The 26,357-nt window shown below is 39.4% G+C and overlaps 1 protein-coding gene across 1 annotated transcript in view; it reads right to left on the bottom strand.

Annotated features, from left to right (window-relative positions):
• Nucleotides 1–26,357, bottom strand: part of LOC110211715 (follistatin-related protein 4) — a 149,838-nt gene that overhangs the window by 64,155 nt on the left and 59,326 nt on the right. Inside the window, exons 5-6 of the mRNA XM_078149186.1 lie at nucleotides 5,199–5,360; nucleotides 3,547–3,681 (exon numbers count right to left, since the gene is read on the bottom strand). Coding sequence (XP_078005312.1) covers nucleotides 3,547–3,681; nucleotides 5,199–5,360 — 297 coding nt within the window. The remainder of the gene's footprint in view (nucleotides 1–3,546; nucleotides 3,682–5,198; nucleotides 5,361–26,357) is intronic.

Genomic DNA, 26,357 nt, shown 5'->3' with positions numbered 1-26,357 from the left:
GCACTTCAGAAATAGAATCTAAAAGAGAAATAAGCCAAAGCACAGTTAATGATGGAAAATGACCATCTATTGCTACTTAAATGTATTAAAATGTTTTAAATGCTTTTTAAAAAATGCAATCACATAGAAAAGAGCAGGAAATAAAGTGGATGTTAGTCAAATGGGGAATGTCTAAATCAAGTGTGGTAGTGGTAAATGAATGTAATGGAGTATTATTGTGCTATAAAAATGATGAATATGAAATTTTTCTCTGGAAACTTGGGAAGACATATGAACAGATACAGAGAAGTAAACAGAATCTGGAAAACAATATATGCAATAACTGATAATATACATGGAAAGAACAAAAAACTGAATAGTTGTGGTGATTAAGCTTATTCCCAAGGACAGAGAAGAAAATGCATGTCCTCCTCACTTCTTTGGAAAGGCATATGTGGGGGGACTATATGTGTGGAATGTAGCATATCGTGTCCCATTTGGTTGACATATTGTTTAGCTTTGTGGAATTGACTTTTTTCTTCTTTTATTTTGTTATAAGAAATGGCTCAGAGGGGAAGAGAAGGAGGGATATATTTTGAAACAGAGAGGATTAAAAATACTAAAATTAATAAAAAAGAAAAAAGTGCCACCACATTTAAAATATGATAGGTGTTAGGGAGAATGGGAACTGAATGCTAGGTGTTCTCTGGGGACCATCTATTTTCAGAAAAATGGGACTCAATGGTACTCAAGCTAGTGCATTTTAATGCAAATTCCCTAACATGTACAATATTCTAAATTTTAATGGTTCCCTCAGCCCCAGAATCAATAGCTGTCCTTTCCCAGATTATAATCTTCGGGGCAGGTAGTCCTTCAGTTCATGGACAAATAGATATTGAATGCATGGAGGCTGGCAGAGGTAGGAGTATCCCAGTGAAAGATGGCCTATTATGAAATTATTAGGGTCAATGAACATATGGGAAAAAAGCAAAACCAAGGGTGGGACTTCAGTACCTTCCTCTCGCCAAAGTATGTTTGCAACTGCAGCACACCAGCATTAGGAGAGCCAGGAAGTCATTGAGAGCAGGAAAAAAGACCAAAAAAACAAAGCCACATCAAAACTTTCATTAGAATAACTTCATTAAAACAGTTATTTTAGTAATCACTTCTCACAAAAACTACAGCATTCGCTCTTTCTACATATGGTACAAGTACAATTACAAGAAGGAACTCATACCCCTATAAGCACCAAAATTACCTTCTGGGTATAGACTTGGATCTCGAGAACATGCCATTTTGATTCTAAGATAACAGTACTCCAAGTAATGCAGCAGTTTCTTTTATTTAAAAAAAATTAATGAAGAGTGGGGAACATCTGGCTAAAGTTAGGAGCTGATTCCTGAAGCTACTCCATGATTCTACTGATCTCCTAAGAACTCAGCCTGGACTTGCATTTAGGATCTAGTATTCTTTAGGGATGCTTGCTTGATCTTTGACATTTGTAACACTTCTAATTTAGCAAAGTTAAAGGGAGAATGGCTGATGATGAAGGAAGTCACCTTCACAGAAGCTTAAGCAGAATAACCTCTGACTGACTGAAGACACACATTTATAGCAATATCATTTAGTAATGATAATAATAGCAGCTAGCATCCATATAGAATGTTAATGTTTGCAAAGTGCTTTACAAATATCTCATTTGACACAGCAACTCTGGGAATTAGGTGCTATTATTATCCCCATTGTACAGATTAGGAAACTGAATCAAAGAATGGTTAAGCAATTTATCAAGGGTCACACAACTAGAAAGTGTCTGAGGCAGGAATTGATCCCAGAGGTGCAACTGATTAAAGTAAGATGTTTCTCTATGCACGAGTCAAACTACAATGCATGTCCAGGCAGGAATCAGATTTAGGAGCCCTCAGCATCCCAGTGAAAAGTCTTCCTTCCTTCGAGCTCTCAGAACTCTGTGTTTGGGCCCCTCTTGACTCATCAATGACTGCATACTAGTTTGTATTTTGATTATATGTGTACCTGTGTACCTATAGTAGATGATGGGCTGCTTGAGAACATGGAGACTGTCTTACTCAACTTTTTACTGAATAATTATTCAGTATTATTCAACTTACTCAATTCAGTACTGCACAGTGCCTTGTACACACAAAGATGGTGTTACACAAATATGGAATCCAGACTGAGCCCCATGGAGCAATACTCTTGAGTTTGGCCTGAGGCACATGCAGAATGGACAGCCGGGAATATGAATTCAGAGATGCCTAAGAAATTCTCTCCTTCCCCTTCTTACCTTCCCACTTCAAACACAGAATCAGAAAATAAGAGCTGAAAGGGATCTTAGAGGTCATAGGGTCTAATCCTGGTCATCTTGGTTTCCCACTTCCCCAAGGATTGCTGATACTTGAAATTCCACCATTAGTAAACACTGTCCCCATTAAACTGCAAATACTGACTTTATGGAGAGGAGGACAAAGTGGTAGCAAGGTCGATATTATTCTGAGTCAATAACCCTTCAGTATAATTGATTTTCAGATCAATTTTTACCAAGAAAGAAGATGAGGATATGAGGACCTAGAGAGCGGAGGTGCAACCCAGTGGGGAAAAGGCACAGAAATGGGACGCCAGAGGCACTTAACAACAAATTCTCATTGGGCAGACATTGAATTCACCTTCACAAGGGTGAAGAATGGCAATGCTAGCCCTGATCCTGGATGGGGGTATCAAGGCCAAAGAGATGTGGGGCAGTAAAATCAGTGGAAACTAATGCTAATAATAACTACTACCTGACATTTATACGGTAGCTTATGGATAGCAAAGTGCTCATTTGACTAATTTTATTCCGTGATAACCTTACATTTACAATTTGACATTGCTCAATCTATTTATTGATGAGTTCTTAACCTTGGATTGAGAACCTGTTTTTTTTTAATATTTATTATATGTATTATATATGTATATATGATATAATTTTTTTATATTTTGATAATTGCATTTCAATATAATTGGTTTCATTTGTAATCCTATGTATTTTATTTCATGCATTTAAAATGTTATTCTGAGAAGGGGTCCATAGATTCCACCCTCCCCCCCAAATTCCCTGGTGTGCAATACAGTAAGGCTAAAATCATTCCATAGCTTAGAAATGGCCATGAGGAGAACCTCCTAAGGAAAACAATAGCCCAAAGGACTTAGATGCTGCAAATGTAATCTGTTGGACTTTCTTTTATTGTTTTCCAATTATCTTCCATGAAAAGCTCATAGTAAACTATATGTAGAATTTTTGTACTGAAAATCACCAACTCCTCTCACTTTAACCTTTGTTTTTTTTTATAAGATGCTTATCAAGTCTAAATGAGTCCTATCTACCTTTTGTGGTGAGACAACCATGGTTAGTCCCCCAAACAATATCTGTGCTCCCACAGTTGTAAAGGCTGGCCTCTATTGTCCAGATCAAGACAGGTACTCTGGATTAAAAGCAAGCAAGCAACTACATCTTGTGAATATGTATTATTTCTAAAGAAATTTAAAGATGAAAATCCCCCACAAACTTACGGGTCTTCCTGGCTGAATCTTCAATAAAGAGAGAAGAAATATCCTCATCGACACCTACTTCATTCTTAGCAATGCATGTGTAGGCTCCTGTATCTTCATAACGCACACTGTTGATGTGAAGTTCACTTCCATTGGCTATTAAAAAATAAAAGATTTAAACTAATTCAAGACTTTTAGCCCTAGCCTTACCTTATTTATGTCTGCATTTATAAAAGGCTCATTGTACTTACCCAAGGTCCTGAGACCAGAGATCTGATTACTTCTTGCTACCTCAATAACTCTCCAGTCATATCCGACTCTGTGACCCCATTTGGGGTTTTCTTGGCAAAGATCCTAGAGTGATTTGCCATTTCCTCCTCCACCTCATTTTACAGATAAGGAACTGAAGCAAACAGAGTTTGCTTAATAAGTGTCTGAAGTCAGATTTGAACTCAGGAAAAGGATCCTTCCTGATCCCAGGTTGGGAATTCTATCCACTGTGCCACCTAGCTGACCTCATAAGATCATGGCTAGAGCTAAAAGGGACCTCAGAGGAGTCACTTAAAAATGATGCAACTGAGCTCATGAAGGTTAAAAATGACTTGCCCAAGTTCACACAGAGAGTAAGCATCAGACCTGAGATTTTAAACCAGGTCCTCTGATCTGGTCTTTCCACTGTACCACATGGTCTCATTATATCAAATTCAAGAGTCTAGGATTGGCCTCTCAAGTGGGTGATAGGTTATTCAAAATCATTATGGCTGGGAACAAGGATACCAAAGACATTTACAGAGGGTAATTTTTGGATGTTAGCCAGAGGAATATGGTCAAGAATGTGACAAGATTATGCTTACAAATTCTTATTCAAATGCAGGGTCACATTAGAAGGTGTCTTCCTCTTTTTAGAGATGCTAGTTGTTATTGTGCATTGTTAGGAGATGTTCTTTTAAATCTTATTTGTGTACTTTTGTACCCAGCCACTATTCCTTGAAACGAATATTTTAAAAGGAGAAAAAAAGTTGTTCAACAAAACCAATCAGTATACCAAAGATATATGACAGTAAATGAAATGTTCCATGTCCCTAGTCTTCTATTTCTATATAGAGGGGTTGGGAGGATGCATTAACCTCACCAGAGTCAAGCTTAACCTCACCAGAAGCCATCTGCCATATAATCTTTTCTTAAGTAAGAGAAAACAATATTGCTTAAGATAATTTTTTTCAAAAATAGGATAAAAGTTTTCCTTTAAAAATTTTTTTACATATTGTTATAATGTTTGTTTTTATAAAGTTTTACATATTGCTACATTTGCAAAAAGAAACCTGAAATTTAGGTAACGGAAACATTGGCATAATGGTAGGGGAATCCATTGGAATGTTTGTTTAGCAGCTTAGATGTGAAATACTTGCTCATGAAGTAGAAGCTTTTTCACTATCTTACCCTCACTTCATAATATGGACACTTCCCCCAATTTATTTGCGAAGGACCAAAAAAATTTCCCAACAGTACAATTGAGGTTGTTACCTAGCCTAGGCTTCTTAAAAAATTGGAAGGCCTGAAATTTATTCGTTTCCAACATCTAAGCTTTAAAAACATAGTTTTTCCTGTCTAGTGAATACTGTAGCTTGTACCTAACCCATGAAGGACATACACAATCCACGGCTGGTACTTACCGATGAGTGAGAGCTGCTTAGACAGTTTAGGTCCAACATCCATGCCATTTTTTAGCCAGGTAATTCTTGGGGTGGGAATGCCTTCTGCATGGCATTTCAGACTGGCAGAGACTCCAGGTTCCTGGGCCTGAGTTTCCGGATAAACACGGATGACAGGAGGCACTGTGGAAGATAAACATGGACGATCTCAACAAGACAACTGGTCAGAGACAGGCTCTCATGTTGCTTTTTAACTTTGATACACTGTCCATCTCTCTTGGTCTTGCAGGGCATGTATGAAAGGCAATATCAGAATTTTATTATGAGACAGAAAAGACAGCTGGAGAAACTACTTTGATTCCAGAAAATGGCACAAAATCTTCACGCTTCAATAAAAGATGCTAAGACATGCTAACATGTAGTGGGAGGGGCATTGGTTTACAATCATATAGAGACCAAAATCAGGGTCACCAAATCTCTAAAGTCAAGACTCCCAGAATCCTTCAGAAAAGGCTTATTAGGCTCACTGAACACATTCAACGGGAACATTCCCAGAACAGAAGCTTGCAGTCCTAGTTACAACTCTGTGGCTTAGTAATCATTTTTGCACCTCCTGCTCTGTGTCACATGCAGAACCCAAAAGTGAACTGGAAGCTACATGGCAGCCAAAAATACTAATGCAATGTTGAAGTGCATTGAGGTCCATGCCTTCAAAGAATAAGGAGGTTATAGTTTTCTTGTACTCTGCTTTGAAAATCTAGACGATTATATTGAGATCGGAGAACCACAGTTAAAGGACAATGAGTAGTTAGAGAATGTACAAAGGAGGGCAACCAGGGTGGAGAAAGGCCTTAAACTGAAGCCAAATAAAGATTGGTTTAAGGAACTAGGAATTTTTAGCCTCTTGAACAGAAGACTTAAGGGGAACATTATAATAGCTTTCAAGTATTTGAATTTTTATTATCTAGAAGAAAGATTTAATTTATAGGTTCATAAATGTGGAGTTGGAAGAAACCTCAGAAATCACGTACTTCAACTCCTTTATTTTAAAGATGGAGACTACTTTTGGGCACAGTTCTAAACTGCTTTCCAGAATCACTGTACCAATTCACAATTACATTAGTAGTCAATTAATGCTTGTTTTCTTGAAGCCCTTCCAACATTTGTCATTTTCTTTTTCTTTTTTTGTCAACTTTGTCAATCTGATGGGTATGGAACCTCAGAGTTGTTTTCATTTTCATTTTCATAATGATTAGTGGGTTGAAGCATTTTTTTTTCATATGACTATTGATAACTTGGATTTCTCCCGTTGAGAACTGTCTGTCCATATCCTTTGACTATTAATTAATTGAGGAATGGTTTTTTCTTATAAATTTGAATCAGTTCCTTATATATCTTAGAAATGAGATCTTCAACTGAGAAATTTGTTAAAAAGATTTTCCCCTAGTTAACTGTTTTCCTTCTAATCCCATCATTGCTTTTTATTTGGGGGGGATTGCATGAACCTTTTTGATTCTATATAATTGTCCATTTTCCATCCTATAATCCTTTCCTCTGTCTTCTCTTTAGTCACAAACTCATCTTCTACTCACAGGTTTGAGAGTTAATTTCTTTTAATTTGCTTATGATTTGGCCTTTTAAATCTAAGCCTCGTATCCATTTGGAGATTACTTTGGTATGAGTTGTATTTGGTGTATTTGGTGTGAATTCTTGATCACTTTAAACCTAATTGTTGCCAGACTCCATTTTTTTCCTAGCTTTTTTTTTTTTTGTCAAATAAAGACTTCTTATGGCTGCATTTGGAGGTTTTAAGTTTATTGAACAATAGACTACTAGATTCATTTGCTTCCATATATTATATTTCTAATCTGTTCCACTGATCAACCGTTCTATTATTTTGATCAACTGAATTGTTTTCATAACTACTTCTTTGTAATTTAATCTGAGATATGGAATTACTAGGCCCTTTTGCTTCCTTCAAACTTTTTTCATTATTTCCCTTCAGATCCTTGACCTCTTGTGCCTTCAGACAAAATCTGTTATTATGTTTTCTAGCTATAGAAAACAGACCTTCAATAGCATGATTGTTATGGCATTGCATAAGTGCATTAATATAAGTAGTACTGCCATTTTTATGATAATGTCTAAGTCTACCCATGCCCAATTAATATTTCTCCAATTATTTAGGTCTGTGTTTCAATAAAGTACTTTTAGTTGTATTCATGTAGCTGTTGATGTATCTTGGAAGGAACACTCCCAAGTGTTTCATATTTTTTGAAGTTATTTTAAATGGATTTTCCCCCTCTTCCTCCTGCTTGGTTTTGTTAGTAGCATACAGAAATGCTGATCCTATACCTGGGATTATTTTCTGTCCTTCAACTTTGTGGAAGTCATTATTTCAGCTTACTTTTTAGTTGATTCTCTAGGGTTCTCTAAGTAAACCATCATGGCATCTATGAAAAGCAATAGAGCTTGGATTTCAATACAGGTCCTGGTATTCTAAATATAGCACTTTTCCCACTTTTCCACTAATGAAGGCTAACTGGATTGCAGGAAATAAATTTGGCAGTTTTGGTATCTACACTATTCCTAGCTGAATTCATTACTCTATTCATAAACACAAAATACTTGCATACATCTAAATATTTAATACTGCTCATCTCTTAGGGAGAAAGAGTAAGAATAACTGAAATGTACTTTTTCTGAATGACTCAAAGAAAGATAAATTATTTGCTGTGGGAAAGCAGTTGGAGGGGGGTTTAATTTCTCCTGGGAACTTCTTAATGAAGCAAATATCTTGTAACATATGTGTCAAGAAAAACAGATTCCTCCACTGTCTGTACACAAAAATACATATTCTGAGCCCTAAGTCCATCATCCTTGTTACCAAGAGCATGTTTCATCATCAGTACTTTGGAATCATAAATGGTCACAGTACTGATTCTTGTTCTTACAGCTTTCCAACTTGTTCATTTTTATAGTGCTGTGACATCGTATAAATTGTTCTAGTTCTGCTCATTTCATTCTTCATTAGTCTTTGAAAAGTTCATTTTTCTAATATTGATGTTATGGGATAAATTGGACTTCTGTTTCTGTTCACTTCATTCTGGCTGAAGTTCTAACCCCATATTAGAATTACAATTCAGCTCCATTGAATCCCATAAGTTTTCTTTTCCATTTCCCCCTTTTTAAGCTGCTTTTGGATAAGGGAAAAATTTTTTTTTGTTCAATTCTAGTCCTCTCCTTATGAAAGCTTGAAATCTTGAAAGTTTGATCATTTAAAGTGATCAACAACTCATACCAAATACAACTCACACCAAAGTAATCTCCAAATGGATATGAGGCTTAGATTTAAAAGGCCACATCATAAACAAATTAAAAGAAATTAACTTTCAGGGGGTGGAGCCAAGACGGTGGAGTGAAAGAAGTGACTTGCTTGAGCTCTCCCCCAAACCCCTCCAAATACCTATAAAAAATGGCTCTAAACAAATTCTAAAGCAGCAGAACCCACAAAAAGACAGAGTGAAACAAATTTCCAGCCCAAGACAACCTGGATGGTTGATCAGAAAGGTTTATCATGCTGCTCTGGGAGAGAAGCGCAGTGCAGTATGGGCATGCAGGCCAAAGAGAACCTGGAGCAGGCCTCGGAGGACTGAATCACAGGCAGCTGTGGCGGTTTCCAGACTTCTCAACCCATGAATGCCAAAGACAACCTAGAAGGTGAGTGGGAAAAGTCTTTTTCTGTGGTGGTGAGGGAGGAGTGCAGGGTCTCAGCTCCAGTTCCTGAGAGCGTGGCCCTGGCGGTGGTGGCTGCCTCCTGAGCTTCTGGCCCACAGACTGAGGAGGAATAGGGTGGCTGATCAGAGGGCGATTGCAGGGATCACTCTGCTGGTGAAGGATTCTCTTGCTTTGCCTGTGCTTGGATCTGGGTCACAGTTCTGGGTAGCAGTCTCCGAGGAGGAGGGCTGGCATGGTGAAGAGAAAATCCTCCTCACAGTTCCAAGACAGAAAAGAGTGCTTGTGGTCACTCATGGACCAGAACACAGGCCAGGAAAAGAGTAAACACCTCACCCTTGTCATACCACCTTGGAAGAACTGAAAATTTACAGGTCCCTACAAGTATCTCTGAAAACAGCTGTACAAAATCCCTGAAGCTTAGGACAGTGCATTCTCTACATTGGAAGCAGACTCCTACCTTAACAAAGAGTTTATAACTGAAGTAATTGGCTGGGATCATGAGCAAACCTTGCAAGAAGTGTCAGACTATATTATCTTACTTTGATGACAAAGAAGATCAAAATGTACAACCAGAAGAAGACAATGAAGCCAAAGCTCCTACATCCAAAGCCTCCAAGAAAAATATGAATTGGTCCCAGGCCATGGAAGAGCTCAAAAAGGATTTTGAGATGCAAGTAAGAGAAGTAGAGGAAAAACTGAGAGTGATGCTAAAGGAGACCCAAAAAATACTGAAGAAAATAACACCTTAAAAATAGCCTAACCCAAATGGCAAAAGAGGTCCAAAAAGCCAATGAGGAGAAGAATGCCCTAAAAAGCAAAATTGGCCAAATGGAAAAGGAAGTCCAAAAGCTTACTGAAGAAAATACTTCCTTAAAAATTAGAATGGAGAAATTGGAAGCTAGTGACAATTTGAGAAATAAAGGCACTGTAACACTAATCCAAAAGAATGAAAAAATAGAAGAGAATGTGAAATATCTCATTGGAAAAACAACTGACCTGGAAAATAGATCCAGGAGAGAGAACTTAAAAATTATTGGACTATCTGAAAGCCATGATCAAAAAAAGAGCCTAGACATCATCTTTCAAGAAATTATCAAGGAAAACTGCCCTGATATTTTAGAACCAGAGGGCAAAATAGAAATTGAAAGAATCCACCAATCACGTCCTGAAAGAGATCCCCAAAGGAAAACTCCTAGGAATATTGTAGCCAAATTCCAGAGTTCCCAGGTCAAGGAGAAAATATTGCAAGCAGCCAGAAAGAAACAATTCAAGTATTGTGGAAACACAATCAGGATAACACAAGATTTAGCAGCTTCTACATTAAGGGACCGCAGGGCATGGAATATAATATTCTGGAGGGCAAAGGAGATAAGACTACAACCAAGAATCACCTACCCAGTATAATTCTTCAGGTGAAAAAATGGTAATTCAATGAAATAGGGGACTTTCAAGCATTCCTGAGGAAAAGACCAGAGCTGAATATAAAATTTGACTTTCAAATACAAGACTCAAGTGAAACATGGAAGAGGTAAACAGGAAAGAGAAATCATAAGAGACTTATTAAGGTTGAACTGTTTACATTCCTGCATGGAAAGATGTAACTCATGAGTCCTTTGTCAGTATCAGGGTGGTGGGAGGGAAAAAAATTACATGTATGTATACATAGATAGAGGGCACAGGGTGAGTTGAAGATGAAGGGGTGATATCTGGAAAATAAAATTAAGGGGTGAGAGAGGATTATACTGGGAGAAGGAGAAAGGGAGAAGTAGAATGGGGTAAATTATCTCACATGAAACAGACAAGAAAAGGCTTTTACAGTGGAGGGGAAATGGGGGATGGTGAGAGGGAATGAGTGAATCTTATTCTCATAGGATTTGGCTTAAGGAGGGAATAACATACATCTATCTTACCCTACAGGAAAATAAGGGGGGAAGGGGACAAGAGAGCGTGGGGTTGATAGAAGGGAGGGCAGATTGGGGGAGGTGACAATCAAAGCAAACACTTCTGAGGAGGGACAGGGTCAAAAGAGAGAATAGAATAAATGGGGGGTAGGATAGGATGAAGGGAAATATACTTAGTTTTTCACAACAGGACTACTATGGAAGTGTTTTGCATGACTACACATCTATAACCTGTATTGAGATGCTTGCCTTTTCAATGAGGGTGGGTGGGGAGGAAGGAAGGGAGAAAATTTGTAACCCAAAGTTTTAAAAACATATGTTAAAAATAAAAAAAAAATTTAAAAATTAACTCTCAAATCTGTGAATAGAAGATAAGTTTGTGACTAAAGAGGAGACAGAGAAAAGAATTACAGAAGGGAAAATGGACAATTGTAATTATATAATCAAAATGGTGGAAAACAGGTATCTTCTCCATGTAAGCAGGCAAGAGGTCAAAGATACTGTCATGGTTGCCTTATCACCTCACATGAATCCACTGATTTTTAATCGTTGAAGCATTCATTCAAAGCCTTATGAAAAAAATTCTGTCCCTTGCCTCCATGCTTTTGAAACGATTGCTCTCTCTGCAACCTGCCCTTCCATAAACTCCCAGGCAGGGACTATTTTATTTTGGTTTTTGTATCCCCAGTGTCTGCACACAGTGGGCATTTAATGAATGCTTAGTTAGTTGAGTTGTCTTCCATCTGACACAAATGGACAGGGGCACCAAATGGGAGCAGGGATGGGTGTGAACATAGAGCAACTCAACACCAATCCACAATCTTTTTCTTTTTTCTTTTCTTTTCCCGAGAAGCTTCATTGGCATTTGGAAATAATTGGCATTTGGAAATAATTAAGGATCTAGAAAATGAATAAAGCGGAAAAAGTATGCTTTGATCTGCATTCAGAGTCCTTCAGTTCTTTATCTAGATGTGGATAGGGTTTTCCTTCTTGAGTCCTTTGTATTTGTCTTGGATTATTATGTTGCTGAACAAGCTGGGGTATATGAATGTAATGGAATATTATTATGTATTAAGAAATGATGAACAGGGAGATTTCAGAAAAACCTGGAAAGACTTGTAAGAAGTAATGCAAAGTGAAATGAGCAGAACCAGGAAAACATTATACACAATATCAGCAACATTGTGGGATGATCCACTGTGAATGACCCAGCTCTTCTCAGCAACATAATAATCCAAGAAGGTGGTAGACAGAAGCAAAACACTGTCAAGGAGGAAAAGGGTAAAAGGAGAGAGAGGACAAACAGGAGGAAAAACAGTATGGAGGGAAATGCATCCCCTCAATTTCTAACATTTTGACACTACAAAAAGGGCTGCTGTGAATATTTCTGTACATATAGGTCCTTTTCCTTTTTTACGATGTCTTTGGGATACAGACCTAGAAGTGGTATTGATAGGTCAAAGGGTATGCATATTTTATAGCCCTTTGGGCATAGTTCCAAATTGCTCTCCAGAATGTTTGGATCAGTTCACAACTCCACCAACAGTTCCAATATTTCCACATCCTCTCCCACATTTATAATTTTCCTTTTGTGTCATATTAGGCAATCTGGTAAGTGTGAGGTGGTACCTCAGAGTTGTTTTAATTTGTATTTCCCTAGTCAAAGGTGATTCGGAGCCCTTCTTCATATGCCTACGGACAGCTTTGATTTCTCCATCTGAGAAGTGCCTGTTTATATCCTTTGACCATTTATCAATTGGGGAGTAGCTTTTATTCTTATAGATTTGACTCAGTTCTCTATATATTTGAGAAATGAGGCCTTTATCAGAGACACTGGCTGTAAAGATTGTTTCCCAGCTTTCTGCTTTCCTTCTAATCTTGGTTGCATTGGTTTTGTTTGTGCAAAAGCTTTTTAATTTTACATAATCAAAATTATCTATTTTACATTTCATAATGCGCTCTATCTCTTATTTGGTCATGAGCCTATAACTCACTTAATATCTCTTTTAAGAATTTGGTTGCTGTACCATTTGGTGAATATATGTTTAGTATTAGTCTTATTTCATTGTCTATGGAACCTTTTAGCAAGATGTAGTTTTCTTCCATATGTCTTTTAATTAGGTCAATTTTTGATTTGTCTGAGATCAGGATTGCTACCCCTATTTTTTTTTTTTTACTTTAGCTGAAGCATAATACCTTTACTCTGTACGTGTCTCTCTACTTCAAGTGCGTTTCTTGTAAACAACATACTGTAGGATTCTGGTTTTTGATCCACTCTATTCACTTCTATATTATGGGAAAGTTCATCCCATTACATTCACAGTTATTATTAATAACTGTACATTTCCCTTCATACTGTTTTTCCTCCTGTTTGTCCTCTGTCTCCTTTTACCCATTTCCTCCTTGACAGTGTTTTGCTTCTGTCTACCACCTTCCCTGGTCTTCCCTCTCATCTGTCAGTCCCACACCCACTCTGCCCCTACCCTTACTTAATCTTCTTCCCTCCTATTTTCCTGTCAGGTAAGATAGATTTCTATATTCAACTTATTATGTATATTATTCCCTCCTGGAGCCAATACTGATAAGAGTAAGGTTCAAGCGATGCCCATTGCCCACCCTCCCATTTTTCTTTCCACACTAATAGGTTTTTTGTGCCTCTTCATGTGAAATCATTTACCCCATTTTACCTCTCCTTCCTTATGTTCCCAGTGTACTCCTATTTCTCATCCCTTACGTTTTTTAATGTCATTCCCTCAAATGCACCTTATACCCGCTCCCTTTGTCTGTGTATATTCCTTCTAGCTGTACTATTAGTGGTATAATTTTTAAGAATTACAAGTACCATCTTCCCATGTAGGGATATAAACAGTTCAGCTCCATTAAATCCCATAAGTTTTCTTTTCCCTTTTTTCCCTTTTCAGGCTTCTTTTGGGTCTTGATATAGGAGAACATTTTTCTTTTTGGTTCAGTTCTGGTCTTCTCTTTATGAAAGCTTGAAATCCTTCTATTTCATAGAATGACCATTTCTTGCTTTGAAGTATTATGCTTAATTTCACTGGGTAGATGATTCTTAGTTGTAGTCCTAGCTCCTTTGTCTTCCAGAATATCATGTTCCATGACCTCCATTCTTTAATGTTGCAGCTGCTAAGTCCTATGTAATCCTGATTGTGTCTCCTTGATATTTGAATGGTTTCTTTCTGGCCACTTGCAATATTCTCTCCTTGATCTGCTGGTTCTGTAATTTGGCTATAATGTTCCTTGGAGATTTAATTTTAGGATCTCTTTCCTGAGGTGATCAGTGGATTCTTTCAATACCTATTCTGTGCTCTGGTTCCAGGATATCAGGAAGGTTTTACATGGTAATTTCTTGAAAAATGCTGTCTAGATTCTCCTTTTGATTATGGCTTTCAGGTAGTCCAATGATTCTGACATTGTCTCTCTTGGATCTATTTTCCAGGTCAGTTGTTTTTCCAATGAAGTGTTTTAGATTTTCTTCTTCTTTTTCTTCTTTCCAATCTGTTTGATTGATTCTTGATGTTTCATAGAGTCATTAGCTTCCACTTGCCCAATTCTAACTTTTAAGGAGTTGTTTTTCCTCAACTTTTGTACTTCCTTTTCCAATTGGCCAGTTCTACTTTTTAAGCACCTGTTTTCTTTTTCTAAGCTGTTGACTTTTTTTTCATAATTCTTTTGCATAACTCTCATTTCTTTTCCCAATTTTTCTTCTACCACTTTTCATGATTTTTAAGCTCCTTTTTGAGCTCTTCCATGAGTTCCTTCTGGGCTTGAGATGACTTCTCATTTTTCTTTGGGGTTTTACCCATAGGTGTTTTGACACTGCTGTCCTTTTCTGAGTTTGTGTCTTTTATTCTGCTTTTTTTTTTTTAAAGGCAACTGGGGTTAAGTGACTTGCCCAGGGTAAGTGTCAAGTGTCAAGTGTTTGGTCTGAGGCTGGATTTGAACTCAGTTCCCCTTGACATCAGGGCCAGTGCTCTATCTACTGTGCCACCTAGCTGTCCCTAGATTGTGTCTTGATCTTCTCTGTCACCATAGTAACTTTCTAGGGTCAGGTTCTTTTTGTCTTTTGCTTATCTTTTTCAGCCTTTTTCATTTGAGCTCTGCTCTCAGGGTGGAAGGGGCACTATCTCAGGTTTCTTGCACCAGACACTGCAGGCCCTGGTTATTTACCTGATACTGCACTGATGCTGCCCTGAGGCCAGTGAAGGACTTTTGTGTCTGGTGTTGTGCTGAGAGGATGGGTGTGGGAGGCTAGCATTGCTAGAGGCTGTAGGGGTCTGGCAGCTTACCTGGTGCTGAGCAGGGTCCTAGTGCTGGTGTCTGGCATGGTGGGATGTTTCTTCATTTCCCCAGGGCTACACTGAAGCACATGGAAGTCTCACAGAGGTCTGGACATTGGAAGTTTCCTGTTGCCTGGGACAATGCTGAAGCACATGTGGTTCTCAGAGCTGCAGTTTGCCTATTCCTCTGAGGCCTGTGGAGGGCGGGGTGGATCCCGGTGTTGGCATTTGCCTACTCTACCACACCACTGGGGCTCAGGATCTCCCACTGGTTTGCTGAGGTGGGACTTGCTGCTGTCTTGCTAGGATGCTTCCTGTCCTGGACTGTGTTTCCCTTTCACCTGAGTGAGAAAGACCTTTCTCGCTGATCTTCCAACTTTCTTGGCCTAAAAGATTGTTTCACTCCATCTTCTTGCTCATTTGGCTGTTCCAGGATTTGTTTTGGGGCATTATTTTATGTTTATTTGGGGGTGAATATGGGAGAGTTATGATTTACTGCTTACTCTGCTATCTGGGCTCCTGGAAGTCTTGTGCACAGATTTGTTTATTTAAAAAAAAAATAGACAATTACCGAGATATTCATAGATGTGAAATTTCGCATGCACATTTAGATGAGGTCACTGTATTATTAGTTCAAATGAACCCTTTCACTTTGTTGCAAGAGATCTCTCACAAAAGAGGAGTAATCTGTAAATTTTCATAACATAAAAACAAATGCTTTAACAAAACTGAAAATATAAAAATAGAAAGAATTCTTTCTCTACATTGGCTTCCAGGTAATAAGATCAATGTCATCATCACAAAGCTTTGGGACTTTCTGCTCTTTCCAAAGGAAGTCTCAAGGTATTTTTTTTTCCTGAAGCTTATTTTCAATTATCTTCTCCCAGCAGACTGCCCCATCATCATCAGTCTTCACTAATCTTCTACATCTCCCAATCTACTGTTTTTTCCCCAGCAGTCTCCCTTATCCTTAAGTAACTAACCATCAGTTGATCCAACTATCTCTGATAACTACTGTCCTACATCACTCTTCCCTTTCAAGATTAAACTCCTTGGAAAAGTTGTCTACAATATATGCCTCTACTTCTCTCTTCATTCTTCTCTAAACCTTGTCCAGTTTTGAGTCCTTCCTCTCCATTAATCTAAACTTGCTCTCTCCAGAGTTAACAATGACCTTTTGATTGCCTAATCTAATATCGTTTTTCTGGATCCTCTGCAGCTTTTGACCCTATGGGTCACCTCTTCTCTTGGATAATCTCTTCCCTAGGTTTCCTGATAGGGCTCTCCTGATCCTCCTCTTAAACTGATTGACTGCTCCTTTTCAGTCTTCTTTGCTTAATTGTCAACTAGGTCATGCTTAATAAATGTGGGTGACCCACAAGAGTCCATCCTGGTCCCTTTTATCTTCTTACTCAATATTTTATTTAGTGATCTCATAAGCCCCAAAACATTTAATTATCATCTCTCTGAAGATCCAGTTATCATCTCCATGCAATCAATCAATCAATCAATACTTATTAAGTACCTACAATGAGCCAGATACTATGTTAAACCCAGGGGAAACAAAAAGAAGCAAAAGACAGTCTCTGCCCTCAAGGAGTTTACAATATAATGGGGCAGACAACATGCAAACAGGTATGTACAAAGTAAGCTATATACAGGTAAATAGGAAATAACAGAGGGAAGGTACTGCAATTAAGAGGAATTGGGGAAGGATTACTCTAAGAAGAGGGCATTATAATTGGAACTTAAAGGAAGCTGGGAGGTGTGTAGTCTGATTTGAGGAAGGAGAGCATTCCAGAAATGAAACAATTCTAGGAGCTGAGAAATAGAGCATCTTGTTCTTGAGACAGCCATGAGGTCAGTGTTAGTATATCAAAGAGTACATATTGGGCAGTAAAGTATAAGAAGACTGGAAAGGTAGGAAAAGGCCAGGTTATGAAAAGCTTTGAATGCCTAGAGGCAATAGGAAGGAATAGGGGTTATTTAGTGTGTGTGTGTGTGGGGGGGGGCTGGTATGTGTGGCATGATTGGGCCTGCACTTTAGGAAAATCACTTTAGTAGCTGAATGGAGGATGGATTGTGTGTGGGAGAAACTTGAGTCAGGCAGAACCACCAACAGGCTGTTGCAATAATCAATGTGTGAAGTGATAAGGACTTGCACCAGAGCGGTGGCATGTCAGAGGATAGAAGGGGGTGTGATGGAGAGATGTTGCAAAGGGGAGTGAGGATAAAATTGTGAGCCTGGTATCAAACTCATTGAGGAAGGAAGGGGAATGACCTGGGGATGTATAGACAATCGCTACCAGGATTTTGATTGAATAGAATGGGCCTCAGAGGAAGGGAGGTTACTGAGTGATAGAGAAAAGAATGGAACCTTGAAGTGGCAATAGGGAGCAGAGTATTCCAATTCCCCTGCCATGTCCAGTTAGCCAAGAAGAATGACTGAAATTGCAGCCAGTGTTGGACACAGAGGCTGTGTCATCAGGATAAAACCAGGTTTCAATAAGAGCTAGTACAAAGAAGGAGTAGGAGAGAAATTGTTGTTTATGCAACAGGCATTTCAGATGAGACTTTAGGGTTGGGGGGCTGAGTGTGAGAAATGCAGTGGGAGTGTGCAATGGGGTTTGGATGATGGTCTCCAGGAGTTCAGAGTCACTGAGATGTGGAGGGAATGACCAGGTGAAATAAATGAAATGAATGAAAATATTTATCGCTGAGTAGAGGGTGCTTCTGCTCTCAAAAATAGGCACAACAGGAAATAGGAAGCCTGAAGGTATTTGGGACATTGGGCAGTCAGCAGGAGATGGAAGATGCCTTGTGCAGTACAGATGGGAGTGGTTGCTGTGGGGCAGATGGAAGAGAGCCAGCCTGGCCCCCAGCAGCCTTCCCTCAGATCAATTTAGCCAGCCCTACCCTGATCACCAATCCTGCATCACCAACTGCCTCCAAAAATATATATAAATGAATTTTTTGGGGGGCAATCGGGGTTAAGTGACTTGCCCAGGGTCGCACAGCTAGGAAGTGTCAAGTGTTTGGTCTGAGGCTGGATTTGAACTCCGGTCCTCCTGACTTCATGGGTGGTGCTCTATCCACTGTACCACCTAGCTGCCCCTATAAATGCATTCTTAAAAATGACTTTAATTACAAAGAAAATCTGATTATATACAAGAGTCCCATGGTTCAATGTCTGTAGTACCCTAAAAAAGCAAAAGTAGAAGTTAATTCTCTTTTAGGTATGTAGCTGTAGAAACCTAATTATGCTTTAAATCTATTTAAAGATACATGCCTTGTATACGGTATGGACTTAATTAATAATAGTGAAAAATAAGCATAGTAAAACAAATAAATGTCCATATTTGCCAAGTAAAAATGTATGTCTCATTCTGCATTTTGTGTACGTTAATTCTGTGTCAGGAGGTGGGTAGTGTTTCATTATCAGCTTTTTGGAATCATGGTAATTCATCGCATTGTTCAGAGTTCTTAAGTTTTCTGAAGTTGTTTGTCTTAACACGTTGTTCTTAATATATAAATTATTCTCTTGTTTATATATATATATATATGTATGTATGTATGTATGTGTGCATCTCCATATATGATGATTTTCCCCCATATCTTTCATTTCTTTGGAAAACAAAGCTAGAAGTGGTATCACTGTGTCAAAGGCTATGCACAGTTTAATACCTCTGGGGGCAAAAAGACAAATTGTTTTTCAGAGATTACTCTTTTTTTAAATTCTCGCTATATTTACTCTAATTGCACCCAAGCTGTGTTTTTAACTTGATGCTTTGCTTGTATAAGTTTTGCAGTCATTCTCTTTTTTGGGGTTTATGTCTTGATTGTTTCTATCACCATAGCAGCTCTTTCTAGCAGAATTTTTAAAAAAAATTTATTTTCTTGTTTTTCCAGCCTTGTTTGCTGACTTTGGACTGTGCGTTTGGGCCAAGAGTCAGATCCATACAAGTGCTGCTCATTTCTATCTTCACTTCTCGCTCAGGACACTGCCTTAGGCCCTTTTACTACACTTTGCCTCGGACTGCTCCTTAATCTGCACTGTATTTTTGACATACACTCCATAGAGAGCAACAAAACTGGCAACTGGCATCTGTTTCTGCTCTCTCCACAATGGCAGTCCCCTCTGTGCCAGACCTAGGACCCCTTCCTGCCTTGGTGCACTGCCAAGGGTGAGCTTTTGCTCAGTCCCTGTCTGGGAATGCTCTAAAAGGACATTCTGACTGGAACTCATTCCCAGCGTTCACAGGCCTCACTTTCTGTTTTGCTAGGGTAACTTGGGCTGGAGAAATGACTCGCTATCATTTTGTTGAGGCTTTCTGATTAAGACTCAGTCCAGTGTGTTTTTAAGGTCTTTGTGGAGTAGCCATGGGGGAGAACTTACTGTTATTCCGCCATCTTGGCTGGCAACCCAAAATCCTTAATTTTTTTGTATTTGACATTAGGTACATTGGGAAAAAACCCAAACTCAGATGACTTGGGTTCAAGGTCTGCTTTTTCTTATTACCTTTATGTGTAGGTATGTGAATTCACTTTTCTGAGTCTCTTGATTTATGAAATTGTTTTACAAAGAAAACTCTATAAACTGTAAATGTGGGTTCTTATTTTTAAAATCATGTATTTTCCACAGCTAACATCCTAGTTTAGATCCTTACTATCTCTATCTTAGATAATAATAATGATAGCCTCCAGACTGCTTTCCCTGTCTCTGGATGCAGCCCTCTACAATCTACCCTTCACATACTCAGTCAAATAATTTTCTCCAAAGCTCCCTTGCTCAGAAGATGCCGGTGGTTCTTTTGCTTCTTAAGTGGGATATAAAATCAGTACCCAAGCTTGCAAGGCCCTTTATCAAACGGCTCCAACCTACAATCTTTCTAGCCCTGCTTCACTCTAATTCCAGCCAACTGGACCACTTACCATTTTGTTTTTGTCATATTATTTCCCATCTCTATGTCTTTTGTGTACCATCCCTCATTGCTGAATTTGTCTACCATTTCTCCAGCTATTAACATCATTCCCTTGCTTCAAGTTAAAATAGGCAGCTGGTGATGTGAGACTGGATCCGGGGGCTGCAGTATTCTCTGGGCTCTGTGATGCTGTAGGTGTATCAAAGGTAGCAAAGATGCATTTATCTAGTATTCTAAGGGGCAGCCCTGCAAATGCAGTTAGATCTCTCCTGATGCTAGAGGAGAAGGGAATGCCCAGACCAAAAGCAGAAGTGTCTGTGAACTTCATGCTTGTCCAAATAACCTGGGGATGTTTCACTCCTTCGTTCAATGACTCCTAGGAAACTTCTTTCCCTCTGTGGGAAGCCTGGAAAAGTATGCCATGGGAATCCCTCTTCTAATTAGTGCACCTAGGGATCAGGAATGTATTTTAAAGTACAGGGCAGGTGAGTAGCATTATAGTTCAGAAGGTATGTATATGGACAATGACTGTGGGGCAGTAAATTCAATCTGTCATTCTGGACAGTTTGGGGATAGGAGCAGATAGGAAGAACAGGAAAAGTAAGGAAGCCAGAGGAAGGGGAAAAGATTGAAGGTATCTAAGACAATAGGAAAAACATGTATGGAGTGAGTACTCAGGGGACATTAAAGAGGAAAAGAGAGACAGGGAAAAATCCTATGTGGCTGTTAACATGAAACAATAGTTATGAGCTGATCCACTTAATGGTCAGTTGCAGAGAGGCACAAAGGAGAGCCATGTGGTCCTATGGCCAGCTCATGTTTGTGTTTGGTTTAGTTGGGATGAGAACTTCTCCTTCCTTGACTTTCTCATCTTATTGAGTTTGGGATACCAACCACCAGGCTGTAGCAGCACTGACTATGACACAATCATTTCCCCCAATAGGCCCAAGATGAGTTACTGCCATTGCCCATCTACTGGGTACTACTCTACTATCATTATTACATTGTTCCAATTATGGGAGTGACTTGGCAAGGTTGGTTCAATAGAGGAGGTTGAGACAGTGGCATGATTCATAACCATCCAAACAATCCTTCTGCCAGCCTTGCCGAGGAAGGAACTGAAAAGTCAGACCTATATGATTAATCTATTAAATTTAAAAGACCCATGACCTCTCCACAGTTCAGATGAGCAGCCATTCATCCCCTAAACAACAGAGTAATCTACCAAATCTGTTTATTACTCTGGCCCGGGCTTTGTCGACTGTAGTTCTTACTGGTGACATATTTATGCTGCCTTTCACCTTGCAAGCTTCACATTGGGGAATGAGGAATGCATCGCCAAGAAAAGAGACTTGTACCTTATGTAGATTTGCATGTTTTAACTGGAAGGTTTTGCAAGTTTGAGAGAAAACAAATATGTTTGCCTGCAAACACGTTAATTAGGAAGAGGATTTTTTTGTGGCATCATTAACATCAAGGAAAATGAAAGGAATAAATGGCTCATATACAGTAGCTGAACAGATGACATGTTGGTGGGGAAGATAACAAATGTTAGTTACTCCTTTGTCACTTAAAGGACGTGCGCCACCGCCACAGTGTACTCAAGCATGGGACAGATGAAAACCTGGGGAGGGGTCTGTGTGGATTTACAAAGTGAAAGCGGGAGATCATGGGCAGAGGCCAAGTTGTGCTGGGAAGATGCCCTAGACACCATTGAATTGAATGCCTTCATTGTACAGCTGGGGATACTGAGAGCCAGAGAGTCTGGGTTCGAATTCTGGTTTTAGAACTTGATGTTTGTGCTTTGGGAAAGCCACTCCCGTGATCATAGGAATATAGACGTTAGAGCCAGTATTAAATACAATTCCTTCATTTTACAGATGAGCAGAAGGAGGCACAGAAAAGTGAAAATTCAACTCCAGACATTTGGTTCCCTGTCTATCAGGTTCCCAGATTCACAATGTTATTTCCCAATTCTCAGGAACTCCTTTAACTCATCTACAAGGAGGTGAAATGACTTACCCATGGTCAAACAGCAAGGGCTAGAGTTGGGACTTAAAACTTGGTGTCTTTTGACAAATCTAAGGCTCTTTGATTATTCCATATAAGCTTTCAAACAAGAAAAAAATGATGCGCTAAAATGTCATACAGCTTTGGAAGAGCTGAAATGGGACTTGAACCCAGATCTTTGGACTCTCAAGTTAAGTGCACTTTCTATTTTCCTCATATTGTATCCTCTAAATTACATTAATTTGTGTTGCGGTCTTCTCTCCCCCATTAAGCTTTGAGGGCAGGAACTAAGTAAGTCCTGCTCATGTTTGTATCTACATAATATTCAGCAGGGTTGTCTTGCAAGTACGGTTTACTCAGTAAATACTTGTTAGTTTTAAAATTTCTTTTCTATGTTGTCACCTAATCCTTCTCATCTTTAAAGGCATGGCCTAGAGGCAGTTAGGTGGTGCAGTAGATAGAGTACCAGCTCTGCAGTCAGAAGGACCTGAGTTCAAATCCGACCTCAGACACATAATACTAGCTGTGTGGCCCTGAGCAAGTCACTTGATCCTTATTGCCTGGCCAAAATAAATAAATAAACAAACAAACAGGTGAATGAATGAATGAATGAATAAATGAATAGCCAAATAAATAAATAAATAAATAATATTTCTATGAGGTAGCCTTGTCCCATCAAGCTTCTCAAAGGCTATAGGCATATCTTACATCCCCTACAGATTTAGCATGAGCTGAGTACACAGTAGGCATATAACAATGCCAGAATGATGTTGGGCATGTAACTTCACTAATCATCAATAAAAAGAGGAAATTAGACTAGATGACTTCTAAAGTTCCTTCTTAGCAACTCAAGGAATCATAATTCCTATTATTTGAAGGGCTTTTGTGTGGAATTGGATTAAGCATATACTCTAGGTCAGAGGAGGTGGAATGGTGGTGGGGAGGAAGGGAAGGGTAGAAGGCACAAAGAAACAAATTTACTTTTTTTTTTAAGGCAATTGTGGTTAAGTGACTTGCCCAGGGTCACACAGCTAGTAAGTGTCAAGTGTTTGGTCTGAGGCCACATTTGAACTCAGGTCCTCCTGACTTCAGGGCTGGTGCTGTATCCACTGTGCCACCTAGCTGCCCCCAACAAATTTACTTTTGATGCCAGGAGAAATTTCCCAACAATTAAGGTGGTCCATAAGTAGAATGGTTCTTTTGGGAGGTGGTGGGTTCTCTATTAGCGGAATTTTTCGAGAAGAATCTAGAATACCATTTGTCTGTTAAGTTATAGTGTGTAGTATAGTGTGCACTGGATGGCTAACGAGCTCTCTTCCAACTCTAAAATTCAGAGATTCAGCCCAGGATATGCTCCTTTGGCCAACTACAGACCTCAAGCCCTTGGGGGCAGCTCCATTGTGTGGGCTCCAAAAATCCCCATGGACTTAGAATTCTGAAGGTGTGGATTACTTTTCACCAGGCAGATACTCTGCCTTTCTGGATCTCAGAACTGACATTAGTAGTGTTAGGAAATAATTTTTCTAAGAAGAGCTGAGCTAGTTTTATCTCCCATTACACTGGTTTCTACTATGCTTCTGTTGTAGCTCACAGATAAGAAAAGGATTAGGGCTTTACGTCTTATTCAAAGGGAAGTAACCAGTTTAGATTAACCTTAGTTAGAGATATTCATGCTAAATTCCATGCCCCAGTATCCTAATTCCCTGGACCTCCCTAAGTGAACAAAAGACAAATATATAAGGACAAAATCAAGAACTATTAATTGTGGGGTCATTTCTAGGGGCCCCTGGACCTAGAATCCAGGACTCATATATTATGAGGAAGGGGTACAGGACTTTGTGTAAGGAGGCAGTTCAGTAATCTCTGTATACAGTGTATAGGAAGAACAGACACAAGGGTGGTTTCCAGGACTGTAGGGAGGTAGGCATATAATAACAGTAATAGCAACTAAAATGTTTATAGAGCTTACTATGTTCCAGGTACTGTGCTAAACACTTTAAAATTACTATCTCATTACTATCTCACCAAAGCTAGGAGGTAGGTACTATTACCTATCATGTTCATTTTACATTGCCTTATTTTAAGGCAAACAGAGGTTAAGTGACCTGCCTAGAGTTGCCCAGCTAGTAAGTATCTGAGGCCAGATCAAACTCAGGTCTTCGTGACTCCAAGCCTGGCACTCTGTTCACTGTGCTACCTAGCTGCCCCTGTAAATGAGGAGTAAGATAATAACAAGTTGACAGGGAGAGATGAGTTAGAGCTGCCCTCCTGTAATTCACCCTCACAGGTCAAAAAGAGGCAGTCAGAGGTTTTTAGCCTGGGGTCCTTGAATTTTTAAATTTTTTTGTTAACTATATTTCACTTGAATTGGTTTCCTTTATATTCTCATGTATTTTATTTTATGTACTTTAAAACATTATTCTGAAAAGAGGTCCATAAGTTTTACCTAGCTGCCAAAAGGGTTCACGACACAGAAAAGGTTCCAATCTCTGACTTCCAACCTTCTGGTAATGTTTTAAAGGGTAATGGGCTACACAGACTCCAGTGTTGTGTATAGAAAGCTGGCATAAGAGCAGAAATGTACCCATGCCCCAGGCAGCTAAGACAGTAAATAGTAGTAGAGTTGTTGATCAGCACTGCATTCTAAATTCAGGTCCTCTAACCGCAATGCTAGTAACCTTTGCACCATACCACGTCGTGCTTCCATAATTCTGTCCATTCTGACTTGGCAAGCAAACCACCCAGCGGACACCACTGGAGATAGCTAGGACACAGAATGCAAGAATCCTAGGAATAGCAGTGCCCTCCTTGCTTTCCACCCCCACCCCCTACCATCAGTCCTCCTATCATCATTGCTCCTACAGTGATGACCCAGGGAGCAAATTTTGTGGAGGATGTAACCTATCAACTGCCTTTACATGGGCTATAGCTGCCCCTCCCTCTTCTCAGTAGCTATATCTACTGAAGATCCAGCAAAGAAAGTTCCTAGGTTTTATCAAGCAAAATGACATTAATAAAGATGCGCTATCATCACTTTGCTGTGACTGGCTGGGCCCTCATTGCCAGATCCCTCAGGTGAGAAGAGGAGCCATAGCTCCTCAGACTGAGCCAGTGCCATGTGCTTTCCATTTCTTCCTGGGCACGGCATATACCTTATGGGAACTCTGCAAGGGTCCTTGCTGGGTGTCTTCTACCTGCCACAAAGGACTTCCCTCTACGCAGGGAGTACACCATTTCCTTCAGCCTCCTTGGGTGAGAAGACCAATTCCACTTCTTGCTGCCAGCCCAGTTTCTTTCTTTCTTTCTTTTTTTTTTGGCTAGGACATGGGGTTAAGTGACTTGCCCAGGATCACACAGCTAGTAAGTGTTATGTGTCTGAGCCCAGATTTGAACTCAGGTCCTCCTGACTCTATCCACTGTGCCACCTAGCTGCCCCTCTTTCTTTCTTTTTTTTTTTTAAGCTAAAAATGCTATTTTATCTTTGCCAAAGCTTCCCAATGCAAGAGAAATTGTGTCAAAGTATTTTTAGAAAATACGTCATGGATAGAGCTCTGGCCTTGAAGTCAGGAGGATCTGGGTTCAGATCCAGTTTCAGGCACTCAACACACAACAATTGCTGGCTGTGTGACCCTGGGCAGGTCACTTGACCCCAATTGCCTAGCAAAAACAGCAAAAAACAAACAAAAGAGAAAATACGTCAGCAACAGAATTTGGACGTGAAATTAGATTTATAGTCTCATTCTTATTTTGAAATCTCATAGACATAGAGTCTCCTATCCTCCACACACATGGAAAATTCTCTCCTTTTTCTGAAATGAGGAAGTTGCTGAAGTCAAGTCCAGTCCAATTTCTTAACCTGGATGTGGGGAACCTTCAATAAAAAGATCAACTCTCCCTTTGACTTCCTGCCTTCCATCTCCTTCTGCTCATGTCCATTGAGGGAACAGGAAGAGGAAAGTTGGTGGTAAATGGGACTTCTTTCTTCTAACTTCAATCTCTAGCTGTGCCCCTTTCCTACTTAATCTCCAGCCTTTGGAGGGATAAAGAGTTGTGAAGTGGGGCCTCCCATCTGACCATATGCCACGCATCTCATATTTCGCTTGTCTTCAGTAAAGTTTCCAACCTCTGTTGGGAAGAGGAGCAGCATCCTCAACTCAGTGATGAACTTCTCCAACCTGGCCATACCCTTTTACATTCCAGTGACTCTGAACTCTTGTGTATCATCATCAAACTAAAACCTTTCCCAAAGGAGGTGTTTTCCTAAACTCTCAGTTAAGAATATCCAATTTACGTCCCACTATTTCTTCTCAT

This window comes from Phascolarctos cinereus, unplaced genomic scaffold (assembly GCF_003287225.1).
Source record: "Phascolarctos cinereus isolate Bilbo 61053 unplaced genomic scaffold, phaCin_HiC Scaffold_2;HRSCAF=192, whole genome shotgun sequence".
NCBI classification, from domain to species: domain Eukaryota; kingdom Metazoa; phylum Chordata; class Mammalia; order Diprotodontia; family Phascolarctidae; genus Phascolarctos; species Phascolarctos cinereus.
This window is presented reverse-complemented; position numbering and strand designations above follow the sequence as displayed.